The sequence below is a fragment of the Nomascus leucogenys genome, chromosome 1a (assembly GCF_006542625.1).
Source record: "Nomascus leucogenys isolate Asia chromosome 1a, Asia_NLE_v1, whole genome shotgun sequence".
Taxonomy (NCBI): Eukaryota; Metazoa; Chordata; class Mammalia; order Primates; family Hylobatidae; genus Nomascus; species Nomascus leucogenys.
Window position 1 is genome coordinate 37,310,954 of NC_044381.1, and position 14,889 is coordinate 37,325,842.

Below are 14,889 nucleotides of genomic sequence, written 5' to 3' on the forward strand. Positions count from 1 at the left end.
TCTTTACTAAAGTAGAATATTTTCATATCATGTATGATGAATATTTATATGTTATTTTAAATGATGTTTTTTAGCCTCCTTAAGTTTTAAGTGGATCTTGCAAATGAACACCAGTATTATTGAGTTTGACCTACTCAAATTGCCCGAATGTCAGCTGTTTAAACAGCCAAACAACCAAGTCATCATTGATACTTTAGTAAAGGTCATCAAAGGCTTCTTTGCATTTTACAGTTTTTATTACTATATATAGTAGGAGACTTAAAGAGTATCTGCCAGGTTTGTCCATACTAATGTTACAATTTTCTTTTTGTAGTTCAACAGTATTTTGTGTGGAGATACTTTGAGGCTCTGTAAATATCTGGTTACTCCTCAAAACCCACTAGATTTAGCATTTCATTGATGACTTGTCTTTGAACAAGTATTACTGTGATCATTGCCAGATGATTATTTTCATATTCTCTTCTTTGTTCTACATGGAGAAATGAAACCAATAAATAAAGGAGAAGGGAAAGCTCATGATTCTGGTGCTCCAATTCCCCAAGATTAGGCCAGTGGTAGACATTTCAAGCTGACTTTATGTCTTTTTGATTTGTCCCCATTACTCTATCAGCACTTTTTTACTTTCTGGCACAAGATGTTCTAAACTAATCTTGTATTTTCTCTGCCCCAGCCCTAGAATGAGTAATTTTTCTTAGAAGCAGAGTTGGAGCCACCAAGGAAGCACAGGTGAGTCCTCCCCAGCACGCACTCACTAGTCCCCAACAGAAGAACCACTGCTGCATCCACTGAGGTACCAAGAAACTAGCAAAGGGCCTTCTAGCTGTCTGGGGACAGTCCTCATGTGGTCCCTGGCTCAGCCTCAAGGGTTCTGCATTAGTTTCCCTGCAGCCTTTGTGTTGTGTCTCCAGATGGGGGCTCTATGGGAAGGGCCCTGGGAGACCCAGCAGCACAGGGTGTCTCGTCTGCCAAATGTCCCTCCCTTCCTCCCACTCTGACACTCAGGAATAGGCTACATGGCCTGTCTAGGCAATGCCAGGCCACCTCACTGTCTCCTCTGAGAAGGGCCCAGAGGGCCTTGGGGGGCGAGTGTGAAGCTGGGTACCTGGAGCCTGAGGCTGACTGTCCCTCCCTATGTCTTGGAGGAGAGGCCTTGCAGGCCAAGAAAACCCCCAGGGCCTGACCTCTGGGCACACATGCAGGAAGGGAGGGTCTGTGGACTGATGGGGGCATTGTAATGAGACTTTGAACACAGCTGCTCAAGGGCCTCATCAGTGGACCATGGTCAGAGATGATCTAGCCATCAGGACCTGGTCAGCTGGGACCTGATCAGCAGGGACCTGGTTAGCAGTGGCCTCCTCAGTGAAGGCCTCACGAGTGGGTACCTTGTGACCTAGTTATTGGAAGCCTAGTCAGTGGGGACCTGGTCAGTGGTGGCCTTTTTAGTGGGGTCTGATCGGTTGGAACATAAACAGTAAAAAACTGGTCAGTGGGATCTATTCAGTATATTAGGGGTCTGGTCAGTGTGGGGCCGTGGTGGCTTGGAGCCTGGTCATTGAGGGTCTGGTCAGAGGGGGCTCGGTCAGATCCATGGAGAATTGTTCACTGGGGGTGAGGTGAGTGGCAACCTGGTAAATTGTGGTCTTGTCAGTGGGAACTCAGTCAGTGGGGACTAGGTCAGTGAGAAATTGGTCAGTGGGGTCTGGTCCATGAGGCCTACTAACGGGGGCCTGGTTAGGGAGACATGGTCAGTGGGGACTTGATCAGTGGGACCTGGTCAATGGAGGAATGCTCATTAGGGGCCTCGTTGGGGGCACCTGGTCAGTAGGAACCTGGCCAGTTAGCTGATGTGTGACCTCAGGCACAGGGTTTGTCTATGGAGCCGCCTTGCCTCCATCTGTAGGGAAGCTGAGTCAGGGCACCCTGGAGAGTTGCTGGAAAGAGAATGTGAGAAGATGTGTTGAATTCAGCACAGCTTGGCAGACCTCCAACTTTACACATGACCTGGGTTCCACTTAGAGAGGGTGCCAGCCCTCTCTGCTCTGCCCAGCGTCCCTCCTCTGTCTGCATCCCCAGGACCACCCTCGGTGGGGAGGGCAGAGATTGGGGAGCACCTGTGGGAGGCTCTAATCCTGGCCCTGGGCTCTGGTGGTGACAGTGATGAGGACCTGGGTGCACCTGTGAGTGGAGCAGCTGGGCCTGGCCAGAGAAGCAAGACAAACAAACACACCCATATGTACACACACACACACACACACACACACACGCATACACAAACACAATGCATGCACACATGTCAGTTCAAGGCATAGAGGACACAGACTCTGGGCCCTCTTGACCCAAGCAGGCTCCTTTTGTGGTGGGTTGTGTCACCCCACGATGTCATTCTTGCTGAGTCCCCATCGCCTCTGTGTTGTGGAGCAGTTAGAGACACACAGCAGTTTCAGAGTGGCTCTGCATGAAGGATTGTTTTCTAGGTGAGAGGCACATCTCAACACAGCTGACTGATCAGACTCAGGTGAGTGGGACCTGCTTTCCTCTCTTCCTCCTGGCTTGGGGACAGTCACTATCAGGTGGGTGGTTTTGGCCTCTGGGCAGCTACTGAGGGTAATCCCTGAGCACTCACCGGGTGCCTATTCTGTGCTGACAGTCATCTCATTCATCCTTGCAGCAATTCCATTCTGCGTCTCCTCTGGACACCCCCAGGACCACCAGGACAACCCCATCATGGCCCTGTCACCAGGCCCAGTCTGGCTCCTTGATAACCAAGACACAGGTCCAGAGACAACCACCCTGCATGGTGCCTGCATCTGACCCCTCTTGGTGGGTAGTGACCAGTACAACATGGAAGAAAAAGCCAGGGCAGCATGCAGCCGGCTGCCCTGCAGCCCCAGATGGCACCTGGGCCTTGGGAAGTCATTCTCAAAGGGGAAGGTGGAAACTTTGATATCCCTGGAGGAAAGGGTGAACATGGCATCCAAACAACCCTGGCAGCCAGCAGCATCTTCTCATGCAACCTGTGGGACAGAGGCCCCCTGCTGGGAAACAAGATCCATACCTAAAGGGTCCTGGCCCAGTTGGGCCTCATCTTGGGCCATGGGAGGGGAGGGGCACTATGGGCCCCCCAGCAGCAGTCAGGATTACCACCCAGGGGACTCAGCCTTCTGTGGCCCTGGCCAGAGTTAGAATTTGGCCCAAGATAGGACAAGCTCACTCAGAGCAACGTGTCAGTACCCAGGACCTGTGCATGCCAGGCAAGGCCAAGCTGGCCCAAAGAGCAACCAGCCACCTCTGCAAGGGTGTGCCTGGAGCAGGTGGACCAGCCACCAGCCTCACCCACTCAAGGAAGCAGGTGTGGCCAGGTTCCCACAGCCTGAGGGGCTGCCACCTGACAACTGATGGAGCTGAGGCCTGAGGAAAAGCAGATGGCACTGGGGCCTTACCTCCAGGGCAGAATAACTGATTTACCCTGACTGGCAGCAAGTGAGGTTGGTGGCTGGTCCACCTGCTCCTGGCACACCCTTGCGGGGGTGGCTGGTTGCTCTTTGAGCCAGCTTGGCCTTGCCTGGCATGCACAGGCCTCAGTGCAACAACTGTGCTGCAAATGGAGCCACATAGAGAAAACAAGCAGCAGGCTCAGGAGCAGGGTGTGCGCTGCCTTTGGGGCTCCAGTCCATGCATCAGGTCCCCTACAGCACTGTGGGCTTCTTGGGTGCCAAGAGGGCAGATCACAGGCCATCTTGAGGAGGATTCTATGTTCAAGTGCAGAAAGGGCCCAATCTGGTGGATGAACCACACGGCCAGCTTCTGGGTGCAGGCACAGTGCCACATCTTCCATCACTTCCTGATATGCCACACCAGCACTGAAGAGACAGCCTGGAGACAGAGCAAGAGGAAGGCTGAGAAGGATGAGATGGTGAATTCCAGCTTCTTCCTAACCCTGAGCCCACCCACAAGGTGGCCCTCAACCTTTAGGAGTAGGAGAACAAGATTGACAGCTTCGAGTGCTTCACCAAGAAGATGGACAACAGGACACTCAGCTCAACTTCTCAGCCAATGAGTTGACTTGCAAGCATATGACGGTGACGGGCTTTAAGAAAGAGCATCAGAAGGTGGCCAGTTCTTCATCCGCAGCCAGGTCTTGCAGCTGGACCAGGCCGTCACTTCACCAGAGATGCCTTCAACACCATTGGTGAGCTCTTTGCCAATCAGCCCAGCCAGAAACTGGACCCAGTCATGGACCTGTTAGTGCTGTCTCAGGGACACCAGACCAACATCCCGGACATCATCCACATACACAAGGAAGCTCTTACCAAAGTGAAGGAGAGCAGGCAACATGTGGCAGAAGGGAAGACAGAGGTGCAGAGGCTGATGACGTCAGAATCACAGGAAGAGGATTTCTTTGGACACTGTGGCTGAAATTCACCACTTCCATCCAATTCAAGTGAGAAAGATGGACTCAGAGATGCAGCATTTCTTGCAACAAGAGATACTATGTTTTCAAAAAGTCACCCAGGAATTGATAGTGTTGAACGACTAGATAATCCACTGTGGACTGTTTCCAGTTCAAGGATACTTTCTACAGCAGAATAATAACACTAACAAAGAACTAGTGCCAGATATTGGTGGTAGTACAAGGATGGTTTTGATCTCAATTGAAACTCAGCTGAATATAGAATTGTGTAGGAAACAGTTAATATGGTGATAGAATCGAAGCAGTAGCAAACATGACCTAAATCATGCTATGAATTCCTACACTACCATTGTAACTTTTGGAAGAATGATACCACTTACTTTATTGCTTTTTGAAGTATGAATACTTTAGTATATATGCTGTAGACCTCAAACCCTGTGAAGAGTCTCAAAGAAGCTGGCTGGATAAAGCTTGCTGTGGATGTCTTTATATTCAAAGATTGATGATGCAATTTGAATATATGTCCCCACCAAATCTCATGTTGAATTATATTTCCTAATGTTGAAGGTGGATCCTGGTCTAAGGTGATTGAATCCTGAAGGCAAATTTCTCATGAATGGTTTAGCACCATCCCCTTACTACTGTCCTCACAATCATGAGTGACTTCTCATGAGACCCAGTCACTGAAAACTCTATGTCACCTCCCTACTCTGCGTGTTTTCCTCTTGCCATGTGAGACAACTCTGTCTTTCTTCACCTTGCACAAAGATTGAAAGATTTCTGAGGCCGCCCAGAAGCAGAAGCCACTAGGCTTCCTGTCTACCCTGCAGAACCATGAGCCAATTAAGCCTCTTTTTCAAAATGAATCATACAGAAAATGGCAAATGAGGACTGGAGCATTGCTATAAAGATACCTGAAAATGTGCAAGCAGCTTTGGAACTAGGTAATGGACAGAGGTTGGAAGAGTTTGTAGGGCTCAAAAGAAGACAGATAGATGAGAAAATGTTTGGACCATCTTAGACTGGTTAAATGGTTGTGACAAAAATCTGGACAGTGAAGGCCAGGCTGAGGAGGCCTCAGATAGAAATAAGAAGCTTTCTGGGAAATGGCTTCCTTTTGGATATGGAAAGTTTACACAATGCCTGTACCATCATTGTACCTTAGAAGTAGTGAACTTGCTTTTTATTTCAGAGGCTCATAGGAAAAAAGAGACTGTAGCCTTGACTCAGATGAGACTTTGGACGTTGTAACTTTGAGTTAATGCTGAAATGAGTTAAGACTCATGCTGGCAAGGCATGATTGTATTTTGCAATGTGAGAAGGACATGATGTTCGTGGGGTCAGGGACAGAATAATAGGGTTTGTCTCTATGTCCCTATCAAAACTCATGTGGAGCTATACTCCCTAACATTAGAGGTGGGGCCTAGGTGGAAAAAAATGTAGTCATAAAATGGTGCGGAAAGATCCTTCACGAATGATAAAGCACCATCCCCGTGATGCTGTCCTCCTGATAGTGAGTGAGTTCTCATGAGATCTGGTTGTTTAACAGTCTGTGGAACCTCTTTCCTCACTCTGTCTTCCTCCTACTCCTGCCATAGGAGACAGCTCATTGTCCTTGGCCTTCTGGTTTAATTAGAAGGCTCCCTGACTCTTCCCAGAAACAAAAGACACTATGCTTCCTTCACAGCCTGCAGAATCCCGCATCAATGAAACCTCTTTTATTTACGATAATACAGAAAATTAGAACTGCAGAGAGGAGCTGTGAAATGTCTTCAAGGCCTTTTTCCATTTGTCTTGGCTATTAGCACAGGGCTTGTTTATGTGCAAATTTCTGAAATCTTGAATTTTCCCCCCTTAAATCGGGTTTTATGTTGTTACTACATAGCCAACCTATAGAGATATCTGAAAAAGTAGAAGCAGGTTCCTACTGGGTAGCAAACAAAGACTGGGAGGGTTTGGCTGTAGGGTGCTGGAAGGTTGGGGTGTCGTGGGAGTGGGGAGTCACCTGCTACAGAGGCACAGCCTCATGGGCAACCTCTACTAGGGCAGTGCACCTGTGGCTTTGCAGGTTTTAGCCCCCACGGCTGCTCTCATGGTCTGGGCTAGTGTTGAGTGCCTGTTGCTTTTCCACAGTGAGGATGCAAGCTGTTGGTGGGTCTATGAATCTGGCTCTGCCTCTGCAGCAGGCTTCTGCCTGGAAACGGTGGGAGGTGGAGGTGGGTGTGGGGGGGTGGATCCTTCACCAGTGGTTAAGCACCATCTTCTTGATGCTGACCTTGTGATATGGAGTTCTGATGAGATCTGGTTGTATAACAGGGTGTGGGACCTCTTTCCTTTCTCAGTCTTGCTTCTACTCCTGCCATATGAAGCATCTCCTTGCCCCCTGGACTTCTGGTATGATTGGAAGGCTTCCTGGGTCCTCCTAGAAGCAGAAGCCAGTATGCTTCCTTTACAGCCTGCAGAACCGTGAGCCAATTACACCTCTTTTCTTTATGATTAGACACAAAATTAGTGCTATGAAGTGGAGCTATGAAATGCCTTCAAGGCCTTTTCCCCATTGTCTTGGCAACCAACACTCAGCTTCTTTTCATGCAAATATCTGAAGTCTTCGTGAATTTTCCCCCTGAAAATTGACTTTCATTCTTTTACCACATTACCAGGCTGTGACAAAGATATCTTGAGAATGTAGAAGCAGGTTCAGAAGTGGGTAAAAGACAGAGGTCGGGAGAGTTGGGAATGCTTAGAAGACAGCAAGATGAGGAAAAGTTTGGACCACTGAAAAGAACTGTTATATACTTGTGATCAGAAGTCTGATAGAAAGATGGACAGCCAAGGCCAGACTTAAAAGGTCTCAGGTGAAAATGAGGGATTTCTTGTTAACAGGAGCCACAGTTACATTTGATTGGCCTTAACAAAGAACGTGGCTGCACGGCGACCCTGCCCTGGAGATCTGTGAAACTATGAATTTGGGGGTGATAATTTCGGATGTATCTGATGGAATGAACATGTAGGCAGCATAGCTCCAGAGGTGTCCTGTCCGCGTCGAACAGCCTGTGTTCTTATGTGCGACCCAAGAAATGACCTCAAGTTGCAACTTCTATTTAAATGAGAAGCAGAGCTCAAAAATTTAAAAAATTTGCAGCCTAGCCAAATGGTCAGAAAGAAAAGCTGATTTTCAGGAGGAAAATTAGGGAACATTTAGAGTATTTGCATAAATACTAAAATACTAAAAAATACTAAAAAGAGCCCAGTGCAAGTAGCCGAGTCAATGGGGAAAAGGCCTTGAAGGCATTTCAGAGACCTTTGCAGCAACACTTGCTGTCACAGGCCCTGGGGCCTAGAAGAGAAAAATGGTTTCCTGGGCCAGCTCCATGGCCTCACTGCTGTGTGCATCCTCAGGACACTACTGCCTGCATCCATGCAGCTCCAGCTCCAGCAATGGCTGAAAGATGCACAGGTACAGCTTGGGTCACTGCTTCAGAGGTGGCTCCAAGCCTTGATGGCTTCCACATAGTGTTAAGCCAGCAAGTGCACAGAACAAGAGACTAGACGCTTAAGAGCCTGCATCTAGACTCCAGAGGATGTACAGAAAAGCCTGAGTGTCCAGGCAGAAGCCTTTCCAAGAGGCAGAGCCTCATGGAAACCTTTACTAAGACAGCAAAGAATGGACGTATTGGATTGAAGCCCTCACACAGGGAGGCACCATCCTCCAAACCCCAGATTCATAGACCCACCAACAGCTTACCCCCTCTGTGTGGAAAAGCTACAGGCACTCAACACCAGCCCTGTCCATGAGGGCAGCAGCAGGAACTGATCATTGCAAACCCGCAGGTGCATATCTGCCCAAAGCCTTGGGAACCCAGCCCTCACACCCCTGTGCCGTGGATGTGGGACAAGGATTCCAAAAGGATGATTTTGGAGCTGTAGGATTGAATGACTGGCCTGCTATGTTTTGGACGTTCATGTATCCTGTGAGTCCCATCAGTGTTTGTTTTTCTTTCAAGCAATTTTTCTTCTATTGGCTGGGAATGCTTACCCATTGCCTGTACAATCATTGTACCTTGGAAGTAGTTAACTTGCTTTATAATTCAGAGGCTCATGGGCAGAAGGGACTGTATCCTTGTCTCAGATAAAACTTTGGGCTTTGGACATTTGCTGGAATGAGTTAAGATCTGGGTGACTGTAGGGAAGGCATCATTGTATTTTGCAATGTGAGAAAGACATGAGATTTGCGTGGGCAGGGACAGAATAATATGACTTGGCTCTGTGTCCCACCGATGTGGAATTGTAATGGGAAATGTTAAAGGTGGGGGCTGGTGGAAGGTGATTTAATCATGGTGGAGAGTGGAGGCTGGAAGGTGGAGATGGTGGGGAGAATTGGGGGGAATTATGGTGGGGTTGGGGGTGAAAGGCAGGGGTGGGGGCAGATCCTTCACAAATGGTTAAACACCATCTCCTTAATGCTGTCCTTCTGATAGTTCTCTTCACAATTTTGTAGCTGTGAGATTGAATACTGGTCTGCTGGGTTTTGGATGTGCATTGGGCCTGTGGTCCCATTTGTGTTTTTTTCTGGGAAATTTCTTCCCTTTGGATTAAGAAAGCTTACCCAATGCCTGTACCATCGTTGTACCTTGAAAGAAAAGAACTCTGTTTTAACTTCAGGGACTCATAGGCAGAAGATACTGTAGCCTTGTCTCGGATGAGACTTTGAACTTTTTATAGTTGAGTTAATGCTGGAATGAGTTAAGGCTTTTGGAAACTTTTGAAAAGGCATGATTGTATTTTACCCTGTGAGAAGGACATGAGATTCAGAAGGGTCAAGGTCGGAATAATATGGTTTGGCTGTGTTTCACTAGAAGAACTCATGTGGAATTGTAATCCCAAATTTTGGTGGTGAAGCCTGGTGGGAGGTGATTTAATCGTGGATGGGAGGTGGGTGGGGGTGTAAGGAGAAAGGGATGGGGAGGGTTGGGATGAGTAGCCTGGCCGTAGGGTGGTGGAAGGGTGTTGGGTAGTAGGAAGGGGGAGTAACCTGCTGCAGAGGCAGAGGCTCATGGGAAACCTCTACTAGAACAGTGCACCTGTGGCTTTGCAGGCTTTAGCCCTCATGGCTGCTTTCATGGGCTGGGCTGGTGTTGAGTGCCTGTAGCTTTTCCATACTGAGGATTCGGGCGCTGGTGGGTCTATGAATCTGGGGTCTTGAGGATGGTGGCCTGCTGCGTGGGGGCTTCAAGCCCATATGTTCCTTCTGCACTGCCCTAGTAGAAGTATTCCAAGAGGCTCTGCCTCTGCATCAGTCTTCTGCCTGGAAACAGTTGGGGGTGGAGGTGAGTGGAGTGGTTGATCCTTCACCAATGGTTAAGCACCTTCTTGATGCTGACCTTGTGATACTGAGTTCTCATGAGATATGGTTGTATAACAGGGTATGATATCTCTTTCCTCTCTCTGTCTTGCTCCTACTCCTGCCATATGAAACATTTTATTGCTGCTTGTCCTTCTGGTATGATGGAGAGGCTTCCTGAGTCCTCCCAGAAGCAGAAGTTACTATGCTTTCTTTACAGCCTACAGAACCATGAGCCAACTAAACCCCTTTTTTTATGATCATATAGAAAATTAGTACTGTGAAGTGAAGCTATGAAATGCCTTCAATGACTTTTCCCCATCGTATTGTCTATTAACACTGGTCTTCTTTTTAATGCAAATATCTGAAGTCTTCTTGAAGTTTGCCCCTGAAAATGGCCTTTTTTTTCCTTCTACAATGCCAGGCTGTGACAAAGATAGCTGAAAATGTAAAAGCAGGTTCAGAAGTGGCTAAGAGCCAGAGGTTGGAGAGTTGGAGGACTTGGAAGAAGACAGGAAGATGAGGGAAAATTTGGACCATTGTAGAGACTTGTTAAATAGTTGTTATTAAAATGATGACAGAAAGAGAGACAGTGAAGGCCCTCATTGTTGCAACGGACACACTTGAAAAGTGATCTCCGACTTCCCTGTCTCTGACAGGACAACTCTGGCTCTTGAGAGTGGCTTGCTGCTGCTGGCTGCGTAGCTCAGCATTCTGCTGTGTTCTGAGTAGAACGGGTGCCTGTGGTTGCAGGGAAATCCACAGACTGGGGCTTGAAACTGCTGTTGGTGCTAACTTACCTTTGAGGCATGGCGCGCATGGCAAAGTGACATTTTCTCCTCCAGTATCTGTCCAACTGCTGTCATGAGCCACTGAGCTTCAGCACTGCTGCTGTACACGCATGATTGGTTTTTTACTGTTTTTTGGCTCTCGGCGGTGACTGGTGCTGGCTTCCTTTTTTTCTTTGAAAAATCCCTCTGAAAAAATTGCTTGATGTTTTCTCCAAAGTGGCTTATTGAAGGAGGCTGTTTCTTTGATGGCAGTAGCTGGATGCCTTCATTCTGATGGGTGTCTTCTGTTTTCCTGCCTGGGGTAAGTTGAGGAGTCCTCAATTCTTGAAACATTTCTTCATGTTTTTCTAAGTTGGGCTTCCTAGAGTTCTCACTCTTGTGAGTAGGGGGAAACATCGGCCTTTGGCTCTTGCATGAGCCTTGACAGTTTGGGTTCCTGGGCCCCTTGTGCCCCAGGTTGCTCCTTCTGGCTGCCGTGAGGTCACGTAGCTCCTGGGAAGCCCGCATGTTCCCAGTAGGCATGCTCTGGAGATGGCCCTGGGGCTCTTGAGAAGCCAAATTCTCTGAAGCATGGGGCAGAACAGATGCTTGCCCATCTGGAAGGAGCACAACAGTGGCAGAAACTTGAGGCTGGGTCTCTGATGTCATGGCCATTCCAGGCTCAAATTCACTAACCTCCTCCTCCATAAGACGCAGCTTTCTTGGATCTTGGGAGACAGACATTCTAGGGAGTAAAGAGCTTTTGCTGGTCCCTGGAGCCACGCACATCCTCACTTGTGGCTTGGAGGTTTGCCATCACACAGGTTGCCAAGGGGACTCTGGGTTGTGGCACTGCCTCCCTGGTCTCTCCAGCCCTTGAAGATTGGGCTCCTAAGCTCCTGCTCTGCTGGGTGCTGCCTGTGAGGCTGTATGTGAGGGGCTTAGATGGCCACCTGCCCTCCTGTCCAGCTGGAGGAGACTTCAAGGGCCCATGACCATTCCAAGATGGGATCCCTCGTGGGGCCCTCTGGAACTGCTTACATGCAGGTGAGGAGACCTGAAGACTCTCTGGCATGTGAACAGATGCTTTGGTCAGCACCTGCTTTCTCAGACTTGCCATTGGTGGCCTTCTAAGGAACATGGCCACCTCAACTTTTGAGCCAGTCCCAGATTCACTGGTGGCTGAGGAGGGACCGGCAAGCTGTGTATTGCACAAGGATGAAACCAGTTTAAAGCACTGAATGGGCTTGAGGACCCTGAGGGCTAGACCCCACCTGTGTTTGGCCCAAAACCTCACAATATGGGCTCCCATCACCTGTTGAGTACATGGCTCGAGGAAGGAAAGCACCTGGGCTGTGTTCACACAGGCTTTTCCACTTTTCGGGGGTGCTAGATTTCTGGTTTTCACGTGGGTGTTGGACACAGGAAAAGCCTGGTTGACAGCAAGCCAGGATCAATGCATACTCACGAGAATCAAGCCCTCATTGGTCTGGCCCAACTTCCTACCCATGTGGGCTTTCAGGATGTTTTCTATATGATTCCTCTCTGTGAGTCTTAGTAAATCACTTCCCGAGTCACTCCTCAAGGGCTTCCTCAAGTTCCTTTCTGACTCCTCAGAGGTTGCCCCCAGAACCTTCCCTGGGAAGCTTTCCATGCCCCTGGATAGATTTTGTGGGGTCTCACCTAGAATTTGCCCTGGATATGGGCACGGGTCCCTCTCTAGCTGGAACTTCACCTTCTGTGCCTCTTTGCTGCTTTCACCTGTGGACATGGAGGACTGCCAGGGCCTGGGTTTGCCTTTGGCCTGACTTGTCGCTGGCGATTCATCCCGAAGCTGCATCAGATCCAGAGACTCTTGGATCTTTCCAGGTTGCCCCATGTGTTGCTCCAGTTGTCTCCGGAGTTCAGGACTGACTGGAAAGTTCTCAGGCAGAATGGATGTCAATCTTTCCTAGGGAAGGTTAGGAGTGGAGACACTAAAGACGTCCTGAGATTTTTGGATGCTAGAGGGTAAAGCCAACCCACCTTCTAGTTGTTTCCTCAACAAAGGCCATTCAGGGTGCTGAGTTTCAGGTAGGGAGAGAGCTTGCACTTTATTCTGCGATGCAGGGCAAGCTACTTCAGTGTTCTTGATTGGGGATGGAAAAGCAGGAGATAGGACTGAGAAAGAGGATTGAAGATGGGCCTGAGCTATAGGTGTGGGCCAGAATTGGCATGTGGTTGAAATAAAGGGTTGGGACTCAGGCCCCAGATGGGACAGGGGCTGGGCCTGGAAAAGCAATGGGGACATTGTAGTCTCCCTTTGAATTGGGCAGACGTTGGACATTTCATTGATGTAAGGATGTCAGTGACGCCCGCATTAGCCACCAGGGATTCACTGTGCAGAGAGGGGAGGCCCCAGAAAAGCTGGCTATAATTCTTCTGAAAACTTCCCTGCAAGAGCCTAGGATCTGAGAGCTTCTGAGGACTGGGCAGCTATTTCCAGTTCTCTCCCATGTTCCAGAAGGGTTTTAGGGTTGTGGTGTCCTGCTCAGCACCCAATGATTTAACCAAATTCCCCAAAGAATTCAAGTGCTTTTGTGGGCTGTTTTGGAAATCATCCATCATTTTCTTTTTCCTCTCAAATGTTGATTTCTGTGACTTGTATTCCCACGACATTCTGGCCATCAGAGCTGAGCAAAAATGGTCTACCAGATTCCATCTGACAGGTCTCTGGTGGGTGGCGGGAAAGATGATCTTGCTGGACTGACGAACTGAAGACACACCAGGTTCTGGTAGTCTCCTGCCACCAGGAGAAGGCAGAAACTTGACTGAGCCGCCAAGGCCTGAGATGGCTGGGACAGAAGCTGCCAAATCCTCACGTGGAGACAAGCTTTGAGGGACAGTGCCCAGTGGAAGTGCCACTGAGTCACAGTGAGATGGAGTTATCAGAGTGGAGTCCCACAGGGGAGGGGCAGTGAAGCCTTTCGGAGGAGGCAGAGAGCAGGCCAGAGGATCAGGGGTGTGTGGTGGGTGAGGGAAAAGTGCAAGTGGCTCGGGTGAGGGGTGTTCTGGGAGAAGGGAAGGTTCTGGTGGCTGGGAGGCACTTAGGGAGGAAACTGAGTTGGTCATTGGGCCTGGTGGTGGGGTGGAGGCCAGATCCTGAGGATGCTTGGTTCGAGGATCCAGGGAAGCTAATGGGGAGAGCATGGGAGCAGCATCTTCCATAGGCTCATGAGAGGACCGGGAGGCTCCATCAGATACTCTTTTGCCCACCTCACCTGGGGGTCTGTACCAGAGAGCTGACCAAAGTCACCTTTGTCAAGGTGTGGCCCCAGGAGGGTGCAGGAGACAGGAGGCACAAGCTGCAGCCAGGAGCAGGTGGGTTCAGAGGGCACAGTGGGCGCTCGGGCCACTCTCATTGTCACTTGGCCTTCTGGTATGGTTAGGAGGGCCCTGATCAGTGTGGGCCTCGTCAGTGGACCTAGTCAGTTGGGACTTGGTCAGTGAGGCCTATTTATTGGGGGCATGGTCAGCAGGGGGCTGCTTAGAGAGGGTCTCATTAGGGGGATGTAGCAGTGGGCATCTTGGTGAGTGGGGACCTAGTGGCAGCTACTTGTTTGGTGTCTGGTCAGTGTAAAACTAGGCTGCAGGACTTTGTCAGTGGAGACCTGGTCAGCTGGGGCTTAGTGGTGGCCTTGTCAGCATGGGGTGGGTCAGTGGTGACCAGGTCAAGGGGTGCTATTCAGTGGAGGCCTGGTCACATGGGACCTTGTCAGCAGGGCCTGGTGGCTATGTCCTCATCAGTGAGGCCCTTGTCAGTGGGGCCCTGATCAGGGCAGCCTGGTCAGTGGAACCTAATCAGTGGGGGCCTGTTCAGAGACAGCGCGGTCAGTGGTGGCTTTTTTAGCACTGGTCTATGGGGTGACCTGGTCAGCGGGGATCTGAGCAGTGGGTGCCTATTCAGTGGGGCCTACTCACTAGGGTCAGAGTTTGGGGCATCTGGTCACCTTGGGCCTGCTTAACAGGGGCCTGGTCAGGGCCAGGCGTGGTTGCTCACGCCTGTAATACCAGCACTTTGGGAGGCCGAGGCGGGCGGATCACAAGGTCAGGAGATCGAGACTATCCTGGCTAACACGGTGAAACCCTGTCTCTACTAAAAAAAAAAAAAATATATATATATATATATATATATATATATATACAAAAAATTAGCTGGGCGTTGTGGCGGGCGCCTGCAGTCCCAGCTACTCAGGAGGCTGAGACGGGAGAATGGCGTGAACCTGGGAGGCGGAGCTTGCAGTGAGCTGAGATTGCGCCACTGCACTCCAGCCTGGACGACAGAGCGAGACTCCATCTTAAAAAAAAAAAAAAACTGGCCTGGTCAG

The 14,889-nt window shown here is 49.6% G+C and overlaps 1 protein-coding gene and 1 pseudogene across 1 annotated transcript in view; one reads left to right on the forward strand and one right to left on the reverse strand.

Moving 5' to 3' along the window:
• The window catches only part of LOC100601821 (ankyrin repeat domain-containing protein 18A-like), a 52,003-nt gene extending 48,775 nt beyond the window's left edge, over positions 1–3,228 (forward strand). The window contains 4 exon segments of the mRNA XM_030797364.1: positions 702–790; positions 2,422–2,441; positions 2,443–2,515; positions 2,669–3,228. Of these exon segments, the coding sequence (XP_030653224.1) occupies positions 702–790; positions 2,422–2,441; positions 2,443–2,515; positions 2,669–2,944 (458 nt within the window). The 3' untranslated portion in view covers positions 2,945–3,228.
• Positions 3,229–9,783: 6,555 nt separating this feature from the next.
• Positions 9,784–14,090, reverse strand: LOC115830976 (annotated as a pseudogene).
• Between the last annotated feature and the right edge of the window lie 799 nt (positions 14,091–14,889).